Source organism: Vanacampus margaritifer, chromosome 1 (assembly GCF_051991255.1).
Source record: "Vanacampus margaritifer isolate UIUO_Vmar chromosome 1, RoL_Vmar_1.0, whole genome shotgun sequence".
NCBI lineage: Eukaryota > Metazoa > Chordata > Actinopteri > Syngnathiformes > Syngnathidae > Vanacampus > Vanacampus margaritifer.
The window spans coordinates 45,534,708-45,556,464 of NC_135432.1; the positions used below are offsets into that span (position 1 = coordinate 45,534,708).

At 36.9% G+C, this 21,757-nt stretch overlaps 1 protein-coding gene across 6 annotated transcripts in view; it reads right to left on the reverse strand.

Annotated features, from left to right (window-relative positions):
• Window positions 1-5,832: 5,832 nt before the first annotated feature.
• The window catches only part of dicer1 (dicer 1, ribonuclease type III), a 167,088-nt gene continuing 151,163 nt past the window's right edge, over window positions 5,833-21,757 (reverse strand). For all 6 annotated transcript variants that reach the window (XM_077558777.1, XM_077559962.1, XM_077557977.1 and 3 more), the window contains 2 exons: window positions 17,090-17,165; window positions 5,833-12,107 (listed from right to left, as the gene is read on the reverse strand). In XM_077558777.1, coding sequence (XP_077414903.1) covers window positions 11,942-12,107; window positions 17,090-17,165 — 242 coding nt within the window. In that variant the 3' untranslated portion in view covers window positions 5,833-11,941. The remainder of the gene's footprint in view (window positions 12,108-17,089; window positions 17,166-21,757) is intronic.

Consider the following 21,757-nt stretch of genomic DNA (forward strand, 5'->3'; position numbering starts at 1 on the left):
TATATATACATACAGATCTATCAGGCAAGCAAGCACAGCTGTAAGTTTATTTTTGTGACTGTATCTTTCCCTTTGGTGGGATCTGGTGGACGTTTTTAATATGATAAGAACCATAGTGCAGGGTTTTTGTCTCACTCTAGAGGTTAATCTATACATTACCCCTGGGATTAAGCCCAATCTACATTTCATCTACCAATATTACGTATCCTGTTATCTACCCTCATAAGTTACGACAACACTCGACTGTGTGTGTGTGCATTGTTTACTTGATGTTTGTTTGTATATATGTTATGTAGGCAGCAGTGGCGAGCAGTTATAATAAGCTATCAATGCAGTGCATGCCCAAGCCCTTCAATAAAATCATGTGTCCTCTATTATACAAAACCTTAGTTCTACTGTTTTGGTCTTAAATCCCTGTTGAATTTTGTTTTCCTCGCGGAAAGCTGAAAAGAGGTTGTTTCTGTACGTGCGCCTTTTGAATGACAAAGTAGCTGTTAGTAAAGCAGCAATGACAAGGCGCATACGCATAATTGGCTTACTTGACTTTCAAGTTAGGACGTACGAGAAACATAAATGGCTCGCTGACTGTCCACAGGTTAGCTAATTGTTGATTGTTAGTTAAAATCGCTTGGGGCTCTGCTGTGATGTCATTTTTTCCCTCACCCGAGTTGAGCCCACTTCATGGGCACAAGCCAGTACCGAATACTGTAAATTACCCCCCGCAAACATTAACAAGTAAATACATTTTGTGTGGTGACCAAACAAACATACAAACAAAAGCCCAAAGCTTCAATAAAAAGCAACAAAAGATAAGTAAAATAGTATTCAACCCAAATTTTGGATGGAATTACCATCTTAATCAGACATTCAAAAATAAGTAAGAAAAGTATACATTTGTCCGTTTCTACCTCTTTTATCTTAATTCTTTCTTCAATACTGTATGTATAGACAAAAAATAATTTTCATATACATTGCCATAGCATGTACATTTACAGCATACAATACTACATGTAATACAGTTTCCAAACCACTAAACATATTGAGAAATATGAACGTACAATTACACTACAAAGTAGTGCCATGTGTGGCCGTGTAGAGACAGTCGTTCAGTAACCAGGTCGGCTGTTCGATCCCCGCTCTCCCCAAGTCATGTGTCGTCGTGTCCTTGGGCAAGGCACTTCACACACATTGCCTCCAGTGCTACTCACACTGGTGTATGGAAGGTGTGAATGTTTGGTGGTAGTCGGAGGGGCTGTAGGCGCACACTGGCAGCCACGCTTCTGTCAGCCTGCCCCAGGGCAGCTGTGGCTACTTTAGTAAGCTTACCGCCACCACAGTGTGAATGTGTGAGTGCATGAATAATGTATCCATTCTATTGTAAAGCGCCTTTGAGTGTCTAGAAAAGCACTATATAAATCCGATGCATTATTATTATTATATGAGACAGCTAATGAAAGTCTTATGGGGGAAAGACGTTAAAAAAAAATCAATGGATGGATGCTTTTTAAATACTTGTAGACTTGGGTAGTTAAATTATTCATCTATGTAAACTTTTTCTCAGACAGAACCCTATACTCATTACTAGGTACATCAGACAGACTCTGAATTCTGGCTTTGTAAAGATAATTGAGTTTCGGTTGCACCCATATTCACAGTCACACAAATCATATTTTTTCTTTTATGCCATGTGCCCCTCAGTTGTTCGAAGTACAGCAATGCTCTACTGTCCCCTTTCTTGTCTTAACTAATTTACAGCCTCTTGTCTTAACTAACTCTGTTCTAATCAGGTGGACACTCCACCCAGAACCCTGAAGAGAGGACGGCCATCTTCAGGCACTGGGAGCCCAAACGCAAAACGGCACTCTATCCAAGAAACCCTGTGCAACCCTCCAAATTGATGTATGCATAGACCTGGTTGGACATTTCACAAATAAATCAAAGAAAAGATGCAGCAATGGCTGTACAAAAATGCTGTGCAGGAAATGTGATGTCTGTCTTTGTTTTTACAGAGGAGAAGGATTTGTTTTGGGATTATCATGCTTGAATGCGCATGCACGTCAAAGTAATTGTTGTAAATAAAGGCCTTTCCATAAAATGGTTTATGTATAACCAACATTTGTATTATGTATTGTTCTGGTGTTATGAAACACACAACAAACCTGCCAAATGAATCCTTGGTTGTGGTGTATTGGAAAAATTATGTTTCTCCGAGGTCCAATGTAGCTACAACGGCTACATTTTTATAAACACTTACTAAAACATTAAAACAACACTGCATTTTCATGCCCAAACGTCTCCTGCAACAATTCAAAAGATGATCTTAATTATTATTTTTTTTAAAGTTGTTTTCTTTTTTCGGGTCTTAAGGGTTAAACTCGTTTTTACCAAAACCAGGCAACGAAATTGTTCTAACTTCATCTATTTTTGAGGTACCACCACATATTGTAATCATTTGAAAGTGAATTAAGTTCAGAATAAAAATATGTGAAAAGCTCAATTTTTTTTTTTAGATATAAATCTGATTTTGTGAAAATATATTACATAAATACACAAAATGTTCTGTGGACTAAATAATACTTAATTATAGACAAAACCTTGAAAAAAGAAAACATACCGTGAAATAGATTGTTTTAAATGGCATACTATTCAAGCATGGTCCCTGGGAAGCGAATCAAAGTGATAGTAAAACAATGCCATTTCCACTCTTTGAAAAAGGATATAGTCCAACAATTATATATCAGTATATTTAGTGCCTCTTAAATACGTTATATTTTTTACCACAAACTTATGATTGCGTGAGAATAAGCACACCTATTGATTCACCATCTGAAGTGTCGGTGTTCTTATATCATCTCTAAAGTCCCTAGACTGAGTGGCCCCTGCTGTTAGCATATTTCTCAATTTGGTTAAATCAAGTAGGCATGGTGTCACACTTAACAATCACTCATTGTCATTGCAGGAGTACAGCAAGCAATCTACCTGTGAAAATATGGGATTGCTGAACGGAAATAGGCTGTGCAGGAGCCAACATGACTTAATTATGTAGCGCCTTGCTAGCATCGTCATTCCCATGATGTTACCTAAGTCTTCCAGACTCCCACACTGCTTTCAATATTTGTTTTTCATCAGGCGTGAAGGGCCATAATATTTGCTGTGGAGACAAGAACACATTTCGACTATAGTGGTGGGTGAACTTTTTCCAGAGGTACTGCCACAAAACAGGAAAACCAGGCAATTGCCTATGATCCCAAGATGCAGAAGGCCCTGAGGAGACCGTCCTCCAATAAATACGACCACATAGGTTGTTTTGAAAAGCTGTCAAATTACAACCAAGTGTGACGTATTTTAGTTTAGCGACCTCTATCGGCCATGCGAAATAGCAAAAAAAATCAAAAAGTGAGACTCAAACCCAGTCCGTCTGGTTGGAAGACGAGTGTTTATCTGACTGAGCAATTTGGCCAGTGATTGTTTTAGTGTTGACTACATGTTTTCTAACGGTCTACAACTTCACTGTGCCTTTTCCTAATCTCAACCATTAATGTATATAATGATATATGAGGTTTAGGTAAAAAAAACAAAAACTACAGACTGTTAATCAATGTAAAAATCTTGGACTATTAATTGACTCTAACCTTTCCTTTAAAGCTCATGTTGACAAATAATGTAAAAAAATTTAAATTAAATTAAATTAAATTTTCGTTCAATCAGGAATGGAATGTCTGCTGAGGCGGCAAAAATCTTTTTACACTCTGATTTTTAGCCACCTTAATTATTGTTTAACGAGTTGGACTAGTACAATGAGACCAGTCAAAATATTGTATAAGCAAGTCATCAAGGTTTTGGATTAAAAAAAAAACTCACTACCACAACTGTAATATATTAGTCAAATATGGTTTTCTAAATTGGACTGACCTTCGTAAGTTTGCAGACTTGTGCTTGATTTATAAGGTTACTCACAATTTAGCTTCCATTATCCAAGTTTATCTTCTTCTGTTCCTTTCAGCTTTTCCCTTCAGGGGTCGCCACAGCAAATCAGTTGCCTCCTTCTAAGCCTGTCCTCTGCATCCTCTGCTCCCACACCAACTACCTTTATGTCCTCTTTAACTACATCCACAAACCTCCTCTTTTGTCTAATTATCCAAGTTTATCATTCAGAGAAATAACAGTGAGCGTGTGACGAGAGGAGACTTTGTTATCCCTCTGTGTAAGAGCACCTTCAGTCAGTCCGCCTGGCCTGAGAGGAGGGCCAGGGAATAGAACTCACTACCAGATCAGATTAGACAGTTAACAAAATATAAGGCTTTTACTAAACATTTGAAAAAGTGGCTTATTGATTCATATACTTGTCAACACTAAAATACACTGAATCTGTAGTGTTATGTGTATTTGTGATGTACTGTATTGTTTCTATTTTAACAGCAAAGTTGTGTTGTCTTCTTAGTGTGTCAGGACCTGTTTAGTGAAATTATGTGTTTTTACAAATTTTGGGTCTAGGCTTTACTTCCATTTTTGTATTTTATTGCTTTTTTTAACATCATGGCCAGGGGACTACAGATGGAAAATAGCCTTCTGGCTAATTCTGGCTTTTTTAAATCATGATTTTCTATGTGTTTTATTAAATTGCACTGTCCCCTTTTAAATAAATCAAATTCATATAACTGTTTTGCCTTATGTCATTACTGAATTTAATACAGCCACAAAACTGGATATTAGCTCTCTTATCTCAATAGTACAAATTTCACGATTTGCAAATTGAATTTGAACATTCAGTTTACAAATGCAAACATTCAATCTATTATATCTAAGAGTATTCATTCAATTTAGATTAGTTTCCCTTTTTAAATGACTTACATGGAATCAACCATTCCTGTTGTATACTTCCTAAATGATCAGTAATGTCCTTCATGTTTGGTGACATTTCTATTAGTTTTAGGTCTTTCTAGCTGATCAGCTCAATTTGTCTGTACTGGTACTAACACCCCCTCCCCCACTCCTCTCCCTTTTCTTTCTTTTTTCTTTCTTTTTTTAACACTTTGCACATTAAAGAGGATCAATCAAGTTAGAAAACATGTGGGTTGTTTACTCACTTTGACGTAATTGGTTTGTGTAATCGTTCACAATACATATTAATTGCGACTAGGGATGTAACGGTACATCAGAAATTGATTTGAACGGCTTAAAACGTGCATCAATGTAAAAAGAAAAAAAGTTCAATTCACAACGCCATGTTGACTGTTATGCCTTGAGCAGTTTTTCATCATTTCTAGCCGGATCCTTTTTGGGGATGGACACGTTTTGCGGATATCTGGTATTGTTTCTAGCAGCGGCAGGTCTTTGTAGACGCCAGTAAAAACTGGTTAGATCTTTGTCAGTAATCAATTAATGTTTTAAGTTTTGTAAGTGGCTCCTTCTTTGCTTAATGACGCAACTTATCGTCTGTGTGTTTATCGCCCGTGGCCGTACAATCACGGTGAAATACGTGTCACTGATGTAGTGTCTTATTAGTCCAGTAAAAGGGCTCATTCTTCCATTTGTTGAACAGCAATGGTAGTTATTACAAAAAACGGCCAGCAGGTGGCAGCAGAGTATACAAGATCAGCCAGGGCCATGTTGTAACAAGCTTTTTCCCAGTGTTTTCAACAGGTTTGTGAATAACGATGAAACTCAGCTATATTCTAATGCTAATTGCTGCAAAACGAAAACAGACGTAAATGTTACCAGCAATAAATCATTATTCATGCAGCACACTGCAACATTGACATGTGTAATTTGGCACTTCGGTTTGGGGGATACAATGACAGTTGATGAATGCTGATTAGCAATACAACAGTGTTAGCTTCTCATAAATTAAACTTTATTGATAGATCGGTAAAGAAGTCTGGGTATCGGTGTGTCTGTGTTTGGCGATGTGCCCATGCGGTACATACTCAAAGAGTTCATTTATTCCTCTGTCAACTAAAACATTTTTGTTGTGTTTACGCGAAAGGCAGTTTTTCCCCCACTTTGCTTCTGCTTGTAGAAGCAAGCAGCCCGCTCCACCGGAGACAAGCCGCCAAGAGGCGGAAGAGGCGCCGGAGACAGCGCAAAAGATACAGCTCGTCAGTCCAAAAAAAATGCTTGCCATTTGCTCTGCAGGATGATGGCTGGCTCACTTGCATGAGACAATCTTGATTTTTTTCCCAAAAAAAGAAGGAAATAGGGTGTAAAAAATGCCATATAATTCTTGATTTATGGGATATTGTTAACAAAAGCATGTCACATACATGTTTATTACGACACTTCAGAAAGGTAATAAATTTTCAAGAAAAAAAAGCGCAATAGTGTATGTCTACTTGAAGTTAAGGTCTTTTAGTCTGAAGCCACCACAGAGGTACAAGACACCAGAATCATTGTTCAGTGTTAAAGTATGAAACAAAGCAAATAATTCAGCATTCATGTCACTTATCAATGCAGACGTAGATGGACTTTTACATATTTCATTTCCAAACATGGTGTACATAGTATACTGGATGACCAAAGTGTAGAGTAATTATTTTGACAGTGTATATTTAAATTAACAAAAAAAAAAGAAAAAGGTTAAGTTCTGTCTGCCCAGCCAAGACTGCTGTTCAATTGAATTTGTTAGCAATTCAAAAAACAAAAACAAAAGAAATCACGGTAGTCCTCTTTTGCACAATTATATATTAGGGCCAGGAATTTTTCTTTTTCTAAGAGGGCGGGGCAATATTCCGAGAACTCACAAATTTGGCACTTTATAAAGTGGCTATTATGCGAGAAAAGTTTTGTAAATTTGTGAGCTGATAAAGTGGCAAATTTGCAGATTTGCGAGAAAAAAAACTTATGAGAAATACACGTAGCGTAGCTATTGCCTAATGTGAGGATGCGTTGATGGTTAATGGGACACTATTTATAGTATGAAAAGGCAGGATGGAGACAAATTAATTCTTAATTTAAACTTTACTTGTCACACACTGCAACTGGAGTGACAACACTTCCGGATCCCCGATCAGCTGACTAACACTAACCAATCAGAAGCTAGCATACTTTAGGTTAATGCAAGACGGAGAGCAGCAGATTCGACACATCAACTGAGCTACTTGTACAAAAAAATACCAAAATGTGTAAATAATAATTCTGGAAACATAAATGTACAAGTAAATATACATTTTAACAAATTAACTTAAATGCTTGATCCTCAAGCTTTGGACCTTTGCAAATCGAGGCGTTTTTTTTGTGGCAAATTTGTGAGATTTTTTTTCTTGGAATATTGCCCCAACACTCTAAAAATATATATATACACATTTATACGTGGCCGTAATAGGCCATCGTACTCTTGAAATTACAAAATCAAAAATCTGACTATTTTGCCTTCCATCTTTTACTCTCGTGCACGCTCGGATAAATAATTATACGATTTTTATTATACTTATTAATAAAATGAATTAATATAATGATAAGAATCTGATCACATGATGATGTCCAAGTGCAATGCTCAATTGTGCTACATTTATAACAGGGAGGAAAGTCAAAACACGTTACAACCTACGTTTTTGGCATCACTCCTTACCTTTCCAAAATAAAAATGCTTGAAACCAATGAAGCCCATTAACGTTTATGATGCTATCATGAGTGGCAACCATACACATATTTCAGGCGCAAGATTGAATGTGGCCATATATTGGTAGAGCACTGGGCAAGTCACCTGCTTAGGAATTAATGGCAGATTGCACACATGACCTTAAAAAAGTTCGGGACAAAGTTTCCTGTTGGAGATAAGTGAGACTATTCCTGTACAGAGATGCCACAATTTAGGCTTGTTGTGTTGAAAGCAACAATTGCTGTCATTAATCATACCAGAGTTTGGTGCTGACATGATCGTGCATCTACTTTCTTGATTGCTATAAGCCATGAAGCACACACGGTCACAATACACTGTTTCCCTGAGTTCTGCGTAAAAGGCAAATGCAGACGACTGCTACATCTTCTGTTACATTCTTGTTAACAATTTGCAGGATCTCTGTGTACAGCTACTGATGGAGAATATCTAGTAAGCAATGTGATTTCAAATGGGGGGTTCACCAATTTCAGACAGTCAGATAAATAAAAAGGGGGCAATAAGCCTGGATAGCATACGTTGTGCTACAACTATTGATTAGTGGTGCAATGGATCAGTGTTGATTTTATCCATGGTCGGTTCGGATCAGGCCCCATGGACGGTTCGGCTCGCGGACGACCCGTGGATTGGTTGATGGGGGGGAAAAAAACAACAACAACGTGCGCATTTACAGTAGACACCATTCAGCGAACTCAAAGCAACACATCGCTTGCGTTCAGGGTAAGGTAAAAAATACATTGACGGCAATGCAAATAGCCTTAGTAGACATTTACTTTGAAAGTGGCCCACGTCGTGGAGTGATGGCTAGCTTAATTTCTGTTTTAGACGTTTGTAGATTTGACAAAGTTGCGACCAACATCAACACAACACTATCCCGAATTCATATTCAATCGCTAATTTAGGACGCTAAGAAACCACAAATTAATTATGCCATCATTGTATGACACGGTAGAAGTCTCCGACGTAAGTTGCTAGCAGCTAGCTGTTAGCATTACCTACGAGTGCCTGGCTGGTAGCTGTAGCTGTAAATGAGTTTGACAGCTGGTACCTGGCTTACTTTAAAAAAAAATTCAATACTCTGGACCAAGGCTACCCCATGTTTAAAGCAATGGAATGTGCCTTAACCCTAAACCTAAACAAAAACATATATATATATATATATATATATATATATATATATATATATATATATATATATATATATGTGTGTTTTTTTCTGATGAAAGAAGAGACTCTAAACTTTCATGTTTTTATAGCAATAGAGCACAATATTCTGTGGGCATTGTAAAATCTGTCATAATCCAGCCAGGAACGAAGGGGATTGCTTCAGTAAAAATGGTTGGGAGTGAATGAGTTAAAGTTGTGTTCCTAATTCCGAAAGGGCTTTATTAGACATTTTGAATTTATTTATTTTATATATTTGTTTTTTTTGTTTTACAAAATAAATGAAGACAAAGTATTATTTCATCTTTTTTTTTGCTGATCCAAAAACGATACGATTCGTGACTCAAATCCCTGATCCGTTCCGAGACTCAAATCCTTGATCGATCTGAACCGTGACTTGTGATTCGTTGCACCACTAGCTACAACTATTGATGATGTATTCAAATTGGAATTGTAATCACTCTTCTTCCACAAGTCAGACCTCCAATTTAGCAAGGCTGGTGAATTGACGGGACAGAAGCACTTTTCCACCTTCCACGGCCCTCAAAGCACATTTGACTACTCATTCACCTAATGACGCAGCAACAGGAGCACCTGGGGGTTCAGTATCTTGCTCAAGGATACTTCGACGTGGTCACAATGGCATGGGATCAAACCCACAATGCCTGGGTTACGGCCACTCTACCACTGAGACACACCGCTCCCATCCCCTAGTTACATGTTCTGTATTTGACAATGTAAACAAGACAGGTTAAACTGATACATTAGTTATGTGTTGCATCCTGATAAGGTCAAAGAGTAACATTAAAACTAGAGCTGTCAAATAATTACATTTATTAATCAGATGAATCACATCTTAGAATTTTTGATTAATCATGATTAATTGCTTAATAAAATGCTTTATCTAAAAAAAAAAAAAAATTCCCACAAAATTTGAAGAGCACCGGTTATGGGTTAATTCCTTTGACATTTAATGTTATGAGGACGTCTTCAACATTTTCTGATTCACTGCACACGCTAATCCGCCTCTTTTTCTAATCAGTTAATTACTTGCATAATTAAAAATGGAAAAAAAATGACCGTGATATTTTGACGTGAACAAATATTCTAAATGTGATACGCAAACATTCATTAAATGCTTTACTTTAATGCATGAAATTAGGTTTATTGCTCAAACACAACCTGTGCTACCTTAAACGTAGCCATCCGTTGTCACGCTTAAGAATAATCTATGGTTAAAATTAATAGTGTGATTAATCTGCATTAATTCATGATTAATGCGATAATTTTTTGTGATCAATTAATCAATTAAAGCTTTAACTTTGACAGCACTAATTAAAACTCACTTTCAAAACAAGCTGAATTAGGTAGCAACTAACAAGTCAATAAAGCACTGAGTGCACCCTTCTATGAGGTAGAAGCACGTGTTTGGATGACTATATTTTGAGATAGCAAAACCAAATTTTGAACCTACATAGTAAATTGTCTCAATAAGAACAGAAGAATTGTCTATTTACAGTCAGTCCCTCGTGAACGTGAGTGCAATACGATTACCTCCATAAGCTTAAAAACCCATCTAATTACACTTTTTGTTTTTATCAGAAAGGTACACAATGAAGTCTCACCCCCATCAAAATAATTCAGCCTCTCCCCAACTTTCTAGCCTCAAACTCAAGTGTGGAAGGGAAGACAGAACAATGTAGCACACCTCCACAGCTTGCCCAATGACAAAAAAGACATAATCCCATTAAACAATATGAATAAAATTAAGAGGTATTACAGTTACAGTGCAAAAAAAGATGAGAAATTCAAGCTTCATACAAAAAAATAGCACCAAACAAAAGGGAAAAAAAGCACACAAAAAAACAACATGCAATTAATTGAGGTACTGAAGTGGAAATGAGCATATTGATGAAGAAAATAATGACGATAACAAAAACGACAACATGCACAATCTATGAAGAGAACAAAAAAAAAGGGGAAAAAAAGGCTAATGTCCTTATTTCCTATAATTAACTTTAACTCTATAGTGTCAAAGGATTCGAGGATTTCTATAGGATGTAAGTAAACAGTTAACTGTTGTAATAAATTTGCCTTTTTTCCGTCAAAACCATTGAAAACATGAGTTCAAACATGAATTTCCAATGTAAAAAGTCTCTAGCATATTGTACAATTGATACAGATTTATTTTGTATCAAAACTGATTTTTTTTTCTATTTGTTGAAAGCCATTAGAGCACAATAATGAATAGTTGATCTATTTTAGTACAAACATGTATTTAAACCTAATAATCAAAGTAATACCACATTTAATCTCACTATCATATACAACAAAAATTAAAACACTTACAGAAGAAATCCACTTCATACAGTTTTAAATAGGAACATGCAACCCAATTGCAGTTTAAATCTAGTTTAAATTACAGTAACTGGGAATGCTGACATTCCTATTTTGCGGAATATACGGGTGGGCCTTGAGCCTCTTGAGTCCAAAAACATAATTTGAGTTTTTTATACACACTTTGCTATCTCTATATAATTTTGGTGTCAATGTGACCACACAATTAATATAATACAGACCGTAAACGACTAAGTGATTACAAATACAATTTTAAGTCAATTGTTCGACAGCAACACAACTAGTGCGTGTTTCTCTCCAGTGGAATCTGGTAGCTACGTCTGCTGCCAACATTTCTTTAACCCTTTAAAACTTACTGGCATTAATGTACATACTGAGGAGTTAAAACATTTTCTTTTGTATTTCTCCTAGCTACGTACATTGATTTACACTTTTATTGAACTATGTACAAAGTGACAACATAACAGGCATGTGCCTCATCCTAATTCCTGATGAGGAAGTAGCAATATACATTGCAATCTGACCATTTGAACACTTTGCTTAATGTTAATAAAGCACTCGTAAATACACAAAAGCCGAGAAAGCAAATAAAGATTGTGTTTGCGCAAAAAGATCAAATGTGAAATCTGTTGCAAAAAAGTCTGCTTCTTCTGTTGCATCTCCACACAGTGTTCCGTGGCTGCCTCAGATGTTCATCACTTTGTGTAACATACAGGGCATACCGAGCATTGTGTTGTGTTGGATAGCAAATACTGTTTATTCTTCAGAAGCATCAACACATAGGTGCTTTGTGCTGAGAGGAGCTCAGTTGTTTTGGGCCTGAGGTTGATTGGCTTTGAGGCTGCGCAGAGCTCGTCGAGCTGCTGCAGACTTGGCAATACGGTAGCTGCGTCCAACTCCTTTGAACTTGCCCTTTCCAACGACTTCCACAGTCACCCGGACCTTTCCATCATAAGTTCTCTCTGCGGGGCTACAAACAAAAAGACAGTTTACACACTTGGGATACCATCAAAAAAATGGCATACAGGCACACATGTCCCCACGGTTGGGCCATATAGCCACCCACCAAAATGATTGTGACCCCCCCCCCCCCTAATCTTTTACCCATTAAACAAACAAACAAACAAAAAAATAACATTCAACTAAAAATGGCAAACATAGCCGTCTAGATTTTAGGAACACAACTTTAAGCCATTATAATACCTTGTTATTTTACACATGGACCATGCATAAAATACGAATGTATTAGCCTCACATTGCACATAATGGAGTCTCAAGTTTTCACTCAGGAATAAACACTTCATAAACATTGGATGTATACACATGAAATCCTTCTCAATCAATACCTCTGGCTCGATTATGGAAAAAATAATAATCACAATTATTTTGGTAATAATTGAAATCACAATTATTATTATTTTTGTTCAAAACAAGAAAATGTTTAAACATTTCAAAATATTAAGACAAATAAGATTATTTTAAACACTATAATTATGCAAGTTCCTTTTGGACCAAACAGAATTAATCATAATATATATTATTTATGTTGGCAAAACTTTTAAGTTGGAGTGCAGCATGTGCAGTATGGGTTGTGGGGTTGCAAGCTAGTTTTGACAGGGGTGTGTGGTGAAAGAACTCGTGTGGGCGTGCCTCAAAACAACTCCAAATTATTATTATTAGGGCTGCAGCTATCGAATATTTTGGTATTCGGATATCCTACTGAAAATTCTAGCAAATAATCAGGTATTTGGATATAAATAAAAAATAAACCTGTGTATACTTTCTGGGTTTAAGAATAATATAATTATTAATAATTATAAATACCGAAGACAAAAAACACATTTGCATGTAATAACACTGGTTTTCATTTTTAGATAATCAACTTTTTTTTGTCTTTTTGTTTTGTTTTACTTAAACTACGTTTGTCGGCAAACTATCTTCCTCTAAAACAGTGACATTTTAGACAAATCTCTCCCCATAGATTTTGGTCAATGGAATTAAAGTGACGTCAGACCCACAATAGCGATTTTGTCGGCTAAAAAAATAGCACATTTGAGTAAGCCTGGTTTGTTAATAAGTGATCAGTAGGAACACAAATTAGTCAGGCTGTCAGAATCAAAGTGTGCACAGTCCATCAATCCATTTTCGGAACCGCTAATGCTTACGAGAGTCGGACTGAAGCCTACCCCAGCTGTCTACGGGCTGTAGTATTTAAGCATGTGAAAAGTAATCAGACGACTGGAGCACTTTACCGCTGCTAGCTAGCGTGGCTAGCTTGTTGCTGGTAGCTCACTATTTGGTAGCAGTTGCCACTAAACTCTGTACAATACAATGTCAGCATAATTATGTTTTAGCGCTCTTAACTGGAGCTTGAAAGTGACTTCAGGACTTTGTGTTACTGACGTCTGTCGCAATAGTTTGGGGCATTTATATTGTCGTTGTTCACAAACTCTGAATAGACGAGATCATCGTCAGCCCTTACACCGCGACGACACGCTTATATATATATATATATATATATATATATATATATATATATATATATATATATATGTACGTACGTATATGTATATATATATATATATATATGTACGTATATGTATATATATATGTATATATATATATATATATATATGTACGTATATATATATATATATATATATACACATATATATATATATATATATATATATATATATATATATATATATATATATGTACGTATATATATATATATATATATATATACACATATATATGTATATATATATATATATATATATATATACACATATATATGTATATATACACATATATATGTATATATACACATATATATGTATATATACACATATATATGTATATATACACATATATGTATATATACACATATATGTATATATACACATATATATATATATATATATACACATATATATATATATACACATAAATATCGCCAAACCTCCGTCGGTCGGAGCAGATGCGGAAAGTGTAGTCGGAAAAGACGGTCAGTGGTGGTCTGCTTTCTTTGATTCAAGTTATTTCTATCACTACTGTGGGTTGCATTTCATTAACAGAGGGGTACAAACACTTTTGTCCATGTGTGTATATAATGCACAATATAAAATTTACACTTGGAGGATTATGTGTGTGTGTTTTATACTAATTTGCTCCCACAATTGGTATATGGTTATTACTCTACTGTAGATTGTTAATAACGTACATAAAACCCATTTTACACTTGACAAATACAGTTCAATATAAAGATAAATAACATTTTAGGTTTTATAAAACAGTGGATGGTGTATTTTTTGGTCTTATATAAAGAAACATTTTGGATGCACAACATTAGGCGACTTGGCTTGAGGTCCTTTCAGTATGTTGACACGCACAAAAACAAAGGAAGACTCATTTAACTGAAAAGTAATAACATTGCCCTAAATTCTGATGAAAACATGAGTAAAGTAAAAACAATGCTCTCTATCTCAAATAGCAAGAAAATACATTATTGTGAATATATTGCGAAGTATATTCTTTAATTCTTTCTAATTAATCTTGTCACAATGGTATAATGGTATAGACCAGTGGTTTCTATGAAGTGACTGCCAAAATTAAAACTAAATAAATGGAATAAATAAATAAATGACTAAAAGTGAAAATAAAAATGGATATAAAAAAGCAAAATTCTAAAATTTAATACAAAAATGGATATAAATGGAAATAAAAACAACTATATATATATATATATATATATATATATATATATGTAAAAAAACAAAATTAAATTTTTTTTAAAAATAAATACCTAAAATAAATACATAAATAGAATTAAATATTAATCGATAAATACAAAGGCTCTGCTCTAATTTATTTATTTCATGCTGCAGACGCTCTGTCAGGTCAAAATGTTATTCAAATGAGGAGGCGGTCCAAAGCGTGTAATGGGTTGGGCATTTTGTCCTGAGAGAGCGTGTGCAGCATGAAATAAATAAATGTGAGAGCAGAACGTTTTATTTAGTGATTGATATAATTGTATTTATATATTTATGTTTTATTTATTTCAACATTTATTTTGATATTTATTTTTTGAATCTCATTTTTTTTTATTTTTACTTTAATTTACGAATATATATTCATATTTTGTTTTTATTTGTATTTATTTTATTGTTTTGTATTTAATGTATTTATTTATTTACTAACCATCTCTGGATGGTAAGGAAGTGCTTCCAGATGACTGGACAACTACAGCAAATGTGATCAGGGAGACAGGTAAGACAGTCCTTGGTGTGTCATCTGGAAGGAAAGGAGATAAGAAGACTTGGTGGTGGAATGAGGAGGTGCAGAAGTGGATCCAGAGAAAGAGGTTAACTAAGAAGAAGTGGGACACAGAGGACTGAAGAAAGTAGGCAGCAGTACAGGGAAATGCAGCGTAGGATGAAAGTAGAAGTGGCAAAGGTCAAACAAGGGACTTACGATGACTTGTATGCTAGGTTGAATGGTAAGGAGAGAGACTGATCTATACATGTTGGCATGGCAAAGAGACAGAGATGGGAAAGATGTACAGCAGGTTAGGGTAATAAAGGATAGGGATGGAAGTGTGTTGAAAGATGCCAGTAGTGGGATGGGAAAATGGAAAGAGTATTTGTAGAGTTGATGAATGAGGAAAATGAGAGAGAACGAAGAGTAGAAGAAGTGACTGTTGTGGACCAGGAAGTAGCAAAGATTAGTATGGATGAAGTGAAAAGGGCATTGAAGAGGATGAAGAGTGGAAAGGCACTTGGTCCTGATAATATACCTGTGGAGGTATGGAAGTGTCTAGGAGAGGTAGCAATAGAATTTCTAACTGGGTTGTTCAACAGGATCTTAGGTAGTGAGAAGATGCCTGAGGAACGGAGGAGAAGTGTGCTGGTGCGAATTTTTAAGAACAAGGGAGACGTGCAGATTAGTGGCAACTACAGAGGAATAAAGCTGAAGAGCCACACAATGAAGGTATGAGAAGGAGTAGTTGATGCTAGACTGAGGGCAGAGGTGAACATTTGTGGGCAACAGTATGGTTTCATGCCCCCCCCCCCCCAAAAAAAAAGAGTACCACCGATGCAATATTTGCTTTGAGGATGTTGATAGAGAAGTACGGAGAAGGTCAGAAGGAGCTGCATTGTGTCTTTGTAAATCTGGAGAAAGCTTATGACAAGGTGCCCCGAGAGGAACTGTGGTTTTGTATGAGGAAGTCTGGAGTGGCAGAGAAGTATGTTCAAGTGGTGCAGGACATGTATGAACACTATAAGACAGTGGTGAGGTGTGCTGTAGGTGTGACGGAGGAGTTCAAAGTGGAAGTGGGACTGCATTAGAAGTGCGATAATTAACAAACACAAGACCGCCAAAGGTTCTAAAGAGCCATTTCCAAAGACTTTGGTAGCCCTGATTCAGCATTGCATAATGTTACTAAGAAGTTTGACGACCCCTGAAGAGAAAAGCCGAAAGGAAAAGAAGAAGGCAAGAGGTTTAAGGGAAGACCAAAGAGGAGGTTTATGGATGTAGTCAAAGCGGACATGAAGGTAGTTGGTGTGAGAGCAGAGGATGCAGAGGATAGGGTTAGATGGAGGCAACTGTTTCGCTGTGGTGACCCCTGATGGGAAAAGCCGAAAGGAAAAGAAGAAGTCATTTATTTATTTAGTCATCTATTTATTTTTAATTTTGGCAGTTTTGGTCCTTCATAGTTCTCAACCCCATTGCTTGAGTACCCCTATCCAACCTGTTTTACATGTCTCCCTCAGCCAACACAGCTTAGGATCGTTATCAGGATTCATGCAGAGCTTGTTGAATAGCTGATTGTTTGAAACGCTTGTGTTGGCTGAGGGTGACATGGAAAACAGGCTGGATAGGTGTATTCAAGGACCGTAATTGAGAACCACTTGTATAGACAACAGCTATAAAGAATTGTTTCCTTACCTGAACTTGGCAGTTTCAGGTTCCATTTCGAGCAACTCTCTGACAGGAGAACGGGGCACATTTGCGGAAAATTTCTCTGCAGGGTAAGATTGTGATAAAAGTGATTGTGAAAATATGTTTCAAAAACATCCTCAGATATGCAAATATTAAATCACTACATTTAGCGGTTCCGTTCCGTTCTGCAACTCTGTTTATGAACCAAAGCAATTTTTCCCATTAAAATAAATGGCAAAAGAAGGACTTTTTTCCTGCCCAGAAACAAGTTGTCTTGGCTCGCACCCCCCTGAATAATGCACCCGAGCTCCGTGGGTGAACACGCAGAGCTAGGAGCCTTCTGCCTAGCCGCCAGACACTTGCACAGCTGCCAGACAACTTGCCTAGTTACTTTTCAAAAACGTGCTTTGCTACAATATGGTGCTCTTTTGCGCGCACCAGCAGTGACTGACCAGGGCGCTGCATTTACACAGTCTAAGGAACAGAAGAACACCCTCTGAACTGCAAAGTACGGTAATTTATATGAATGTTCATTTTTTAAAGCTCTGTCCGGAACATTACAGTGGGACTGCACGTTATAATTTTATTAAGGATATATTAAAAGCTGCTCTATGTAACAATTTGCCCAAAAATATCTTTAACTCATTTGCTCCCAAAAATGTATAAAAACGTTCTCTTTTAAATATTGCCATGGTCCCAAAAACATTTTAAGTGTTTATATAAAAATCGCACAATACATGATAAAATATTGCTCATTTTGCCAGGCCATATGTGTGCCAAGATTCATGATTTTATGTGCATGTTTAGGCCCTCAAAATTGCCGCTGTTTTCTTGGCGAACAGTACTTTGCCACGCCCACAGCAATTTGCGAAAACTCACAAACTTTGTGTTATGACATCTTGAAGGCCTAAACACTCTTCTGAGCAAATGTGAGGTAGATCCAGTTAACGTGGTTGGAGAAAAAAAGAAGAAAAAAAACAAAACAAAACAAAAACAATTGCCAGTAGGTGGCAGTATCAGCACGAATAAATATAAGTTCCTGATGTATTCAGACCTGGACTCTCATCAAATGTGTAAAAAAATTTGAGAAGATAGGATCATCTGGGTCAAGTTAACGCAGCTTTTAACGTCACAGCGAATCATCAGACTTCGTGGCACCGTAACGGCCACGCCCTTTGGCAAAAGGTTACAATATTCGGTGCTGGGCATGATCAACATCTTAAGGCTTTTCTGACAAAATTTCAACTGGATCCCTCAAACGGGCTCGGCACAATAGCTAAAAATGTAAAGTATGACATTTCTTGTCACCACTAGGTGGCGCTAAATGTATAACCGAATATTATCATATATATGTTTTTAGGCCGTGGCTATTAAGACGCATGAGAAGTTTGGGATTTTTTGGAGCTTGCACAGCGGAGTTATCAAGGATTTCCTCTTTTTTGATGAAGGAAATATCAAAGGCAAAATTGGAGGCACTGCCCCTGTCATATAGTATTTCAAGTCAAGATTTTTTCCCCAGTTGTCGTCCCAGGTCTTGAGACGATACATGTCAAGTAAGAAGTAAATCGGATTCAAACTGTTTGCAAAGAGGCAAAAAGAATGACCACAGTGAATGTGCAAAAATGGGCCAAAATTGGGCATTCAAAAATTCATAGCTCACTTCCTGTACATTTTAGGATATGGCTTCCACTGACTTTTTTGTGTGTCTTGGAGCGCTTCACGTGCCTGGCAATTTTTGTAGCCCTCGGTCAAACGTGCCGAGATTGGTGCATATTTTTCCACGCTAAGGGGCGCTATATGTTGTTATGTTGTTATGGCAACTTCATAATATCACATTTTTCGCCGAGCCCGAGGAGTGTGCAAAGTTTGTTGTGTTTTCATAAATGTTTAGATCCCCAAAAATGAGATCGTTTACCAAGAAGAAGAAGAATTCGTACAAAAACAAGAGAGACTTCACAACGGAAGCTGCTCGAGCAATAATAATAATAATTCTTACAAAAACAAGAGGACCTCACAGCGGTAGCTGCTCGGGCCCTAATAATAATAATAATAATAATACGAACGAAAAACAATAGGGACCTTGCAGCGGTAGCTGCTCGAGCCCTATATATATATATTTTTCTCTCTTTTTTATTAAAAAAAAAAATATATATATATTTTTTTTTTTTACATGTGAGTGCCCTTTCACTTGCTTGTGCATTTTCAAGTTGTTTCTTAAATGTCAGGCGAAGCAGCAGAGCCTTTTATTTTTTTTAGAACATTGTGCACACTTGCTCCTCTATTATACCAACAATATTTAGGAACCATACGTACAAATTGACAGCAAAAAACAAAGATAACAGGAAAACATGAGTTACAGAGCGAATTCTGTTTATGTTGTTTGAGAGAAAGCACAACTAATCATTGTGAGTGAAAGCTGTGACTGTTTGTGAACTGAAGCTCATGATGAACCGATAAATAGATCGATACCAAGATAATATTTGCCTGAAAATTTTTAGTGAGTAGCACCATTTGTGAACTGAGATTTCACTGTGCATATTTCAAGGCTCGAAATAAGCAGTTACACATCACAGTTTGCAAGCCAAAATTGCATTTTGCATTGCATCAAAACATATTGAATATAATATTCAAAACAAACTCAACCGCATTCCCAAAAAGTTTCACTTGGCTGGACGTACGCGCTTCTCTCATGACACCTACTCAAGGTTAATTTAGTTAACGAAAACTAATGATAAAACAAAAATTCAAAAACAATTTTGTTAACGAAACATAATAAAACTGAAAATGCTTTTTAAAAAAATGAAAAAGTATTTTGGTAATTAATGTAATACATGAGCATTTGGGGTTGATTTTAATGACCGGAATAAGGATGTTTGAAAGTGTGTCAATTTTGCATGCTTGACTTTTGGCTCCAATGGGTCGGCTCGCCTTCTTTTTCATGTAACTCAGCCAAAATACGACACTAGGTAAGAAATGTGTTAATTTTTTTATTTTACCATGGTGTTTATTAACTCTTTCACTGCCAGACGTTTTCAGAAACGGGTTGTCCCCACTGCCAGCCGATTTAAGCATTTTGAGTGATCTTTCAAGGTCCACAGAAAATGTCGTATTTGGACTATGGAAACACACATACTACCAAATGAAAGATTGGACTCTCAGCTTTCATCAGAAAAAAAGTTTGTTTCTACCTTATTCCGTTCTTCAGTAATCAACAATAGAAAATGGTTACTTTCACCGAAATTCTCTCTTTTGAAACAAAAAACGGAGAAAAAGAGCTTTTTGTGAAACGATGTTATTTCATGCACTCTAGTGAATTGTACACTTCTTTTTGTCCATGAATGATGCCACAAACACCTAAATAGTGCTTTACTTCTGTAAAACGCTTTCACCAACAATGAAAAAGTGTTTTTTGATTGCAAAATACGTTTATTTCCATTCAACAGTGTAACAATTTGACAAAACAATTTCGCAAACTATTTACAAATGTGTGCAACTGTGGTACTACTTACAATTATGTGGATGTTTCAAATACAGTTTTTCCTTTTGTAACGCTCTCCTGCGTGCAAGGAGACGCCAGGACTCGCACAACAGTTTACTTTCACTTTCACATTGGTCCGTTTTGCGTGCTAACGTTACACTTTCTTGACGGCCTTTTTTTCCGGGGAATAAAAAGCATGTAGCAGACTGTACACACTCCTCCGATGAATATGCATTGGACTCGGGGCACTCTCCGTCGTCCGATCGAACGTCCGCCTGTGCGTGCTCGGTTGCGCTCCGCGTTACGACACCGTCATAGCCGCCGCGTCAGCGGTTCCAATTTCGCCGTCAAGCTCGGATTCACCTTCATCATCATCGAGGATGATCACCGTCGTCATCAATGTACTATTTTAGCGTTGGTCGATGCCTTTCGTCTTGTAAGTGTAGAGCTGCTTGCAAACGCTCGCCATTGCCCGTTCCCTCCTCCATCTAGCTCCATCTAACGTCTTCTACTGCCGCGTCAATGCTTTCCAACCACGGAGTCACCCTCATCTTCATCATCTATGATGATCATCGTCGTCAACAATGTGCTTTTTCAGCGATGCTTTTGGTCTTTGAAAAAAACGTCTCGGGTGTGAGCTCCTCGCGACCGGCCGCCATTTTTCCTTTGTCTTCCATTCTCATCTCCTGCTCGACGCTCTAGCTCCGCCTCTACTGACGCCCACCCGATCTTGTCAAAAGAGAGTCATCGCTGCCCTCTAGGGGCCAAAAATAGTCATTAGGCACAACAGACAGACTTGAAACTTTCTCCAGACATGCGGAAGGGTTTCCTCTACCCGTTTCAAAAAAAAAAAAAAAATCATTGGATGACGTCTTTTGACGTCATTGGCAGTGAAGCGTAGGTTTTTACTTGACGTCTTTAAACGTCAGTGGCAGTGAAAGAGTTAAATATTGCACACAAGTAATACACTTTTTTTTAAAACAAAAACTAATACTGAAACTAACTAAAAATAAACCAAAACTAAGCGTTCTATTTCAGCCCTCCCGAAGCATGGCTGAAACAGCACGGAAATCCCCCACGCACATGCGTCACTCGAGAAAGAATTCATAAAAGGACATTTCCAGGGTTCCGGCTGACGTAATCCTCATGTATAAAAGTGGATCATAGTCGGAACCGTCACTTGCAGTGTTTACCAC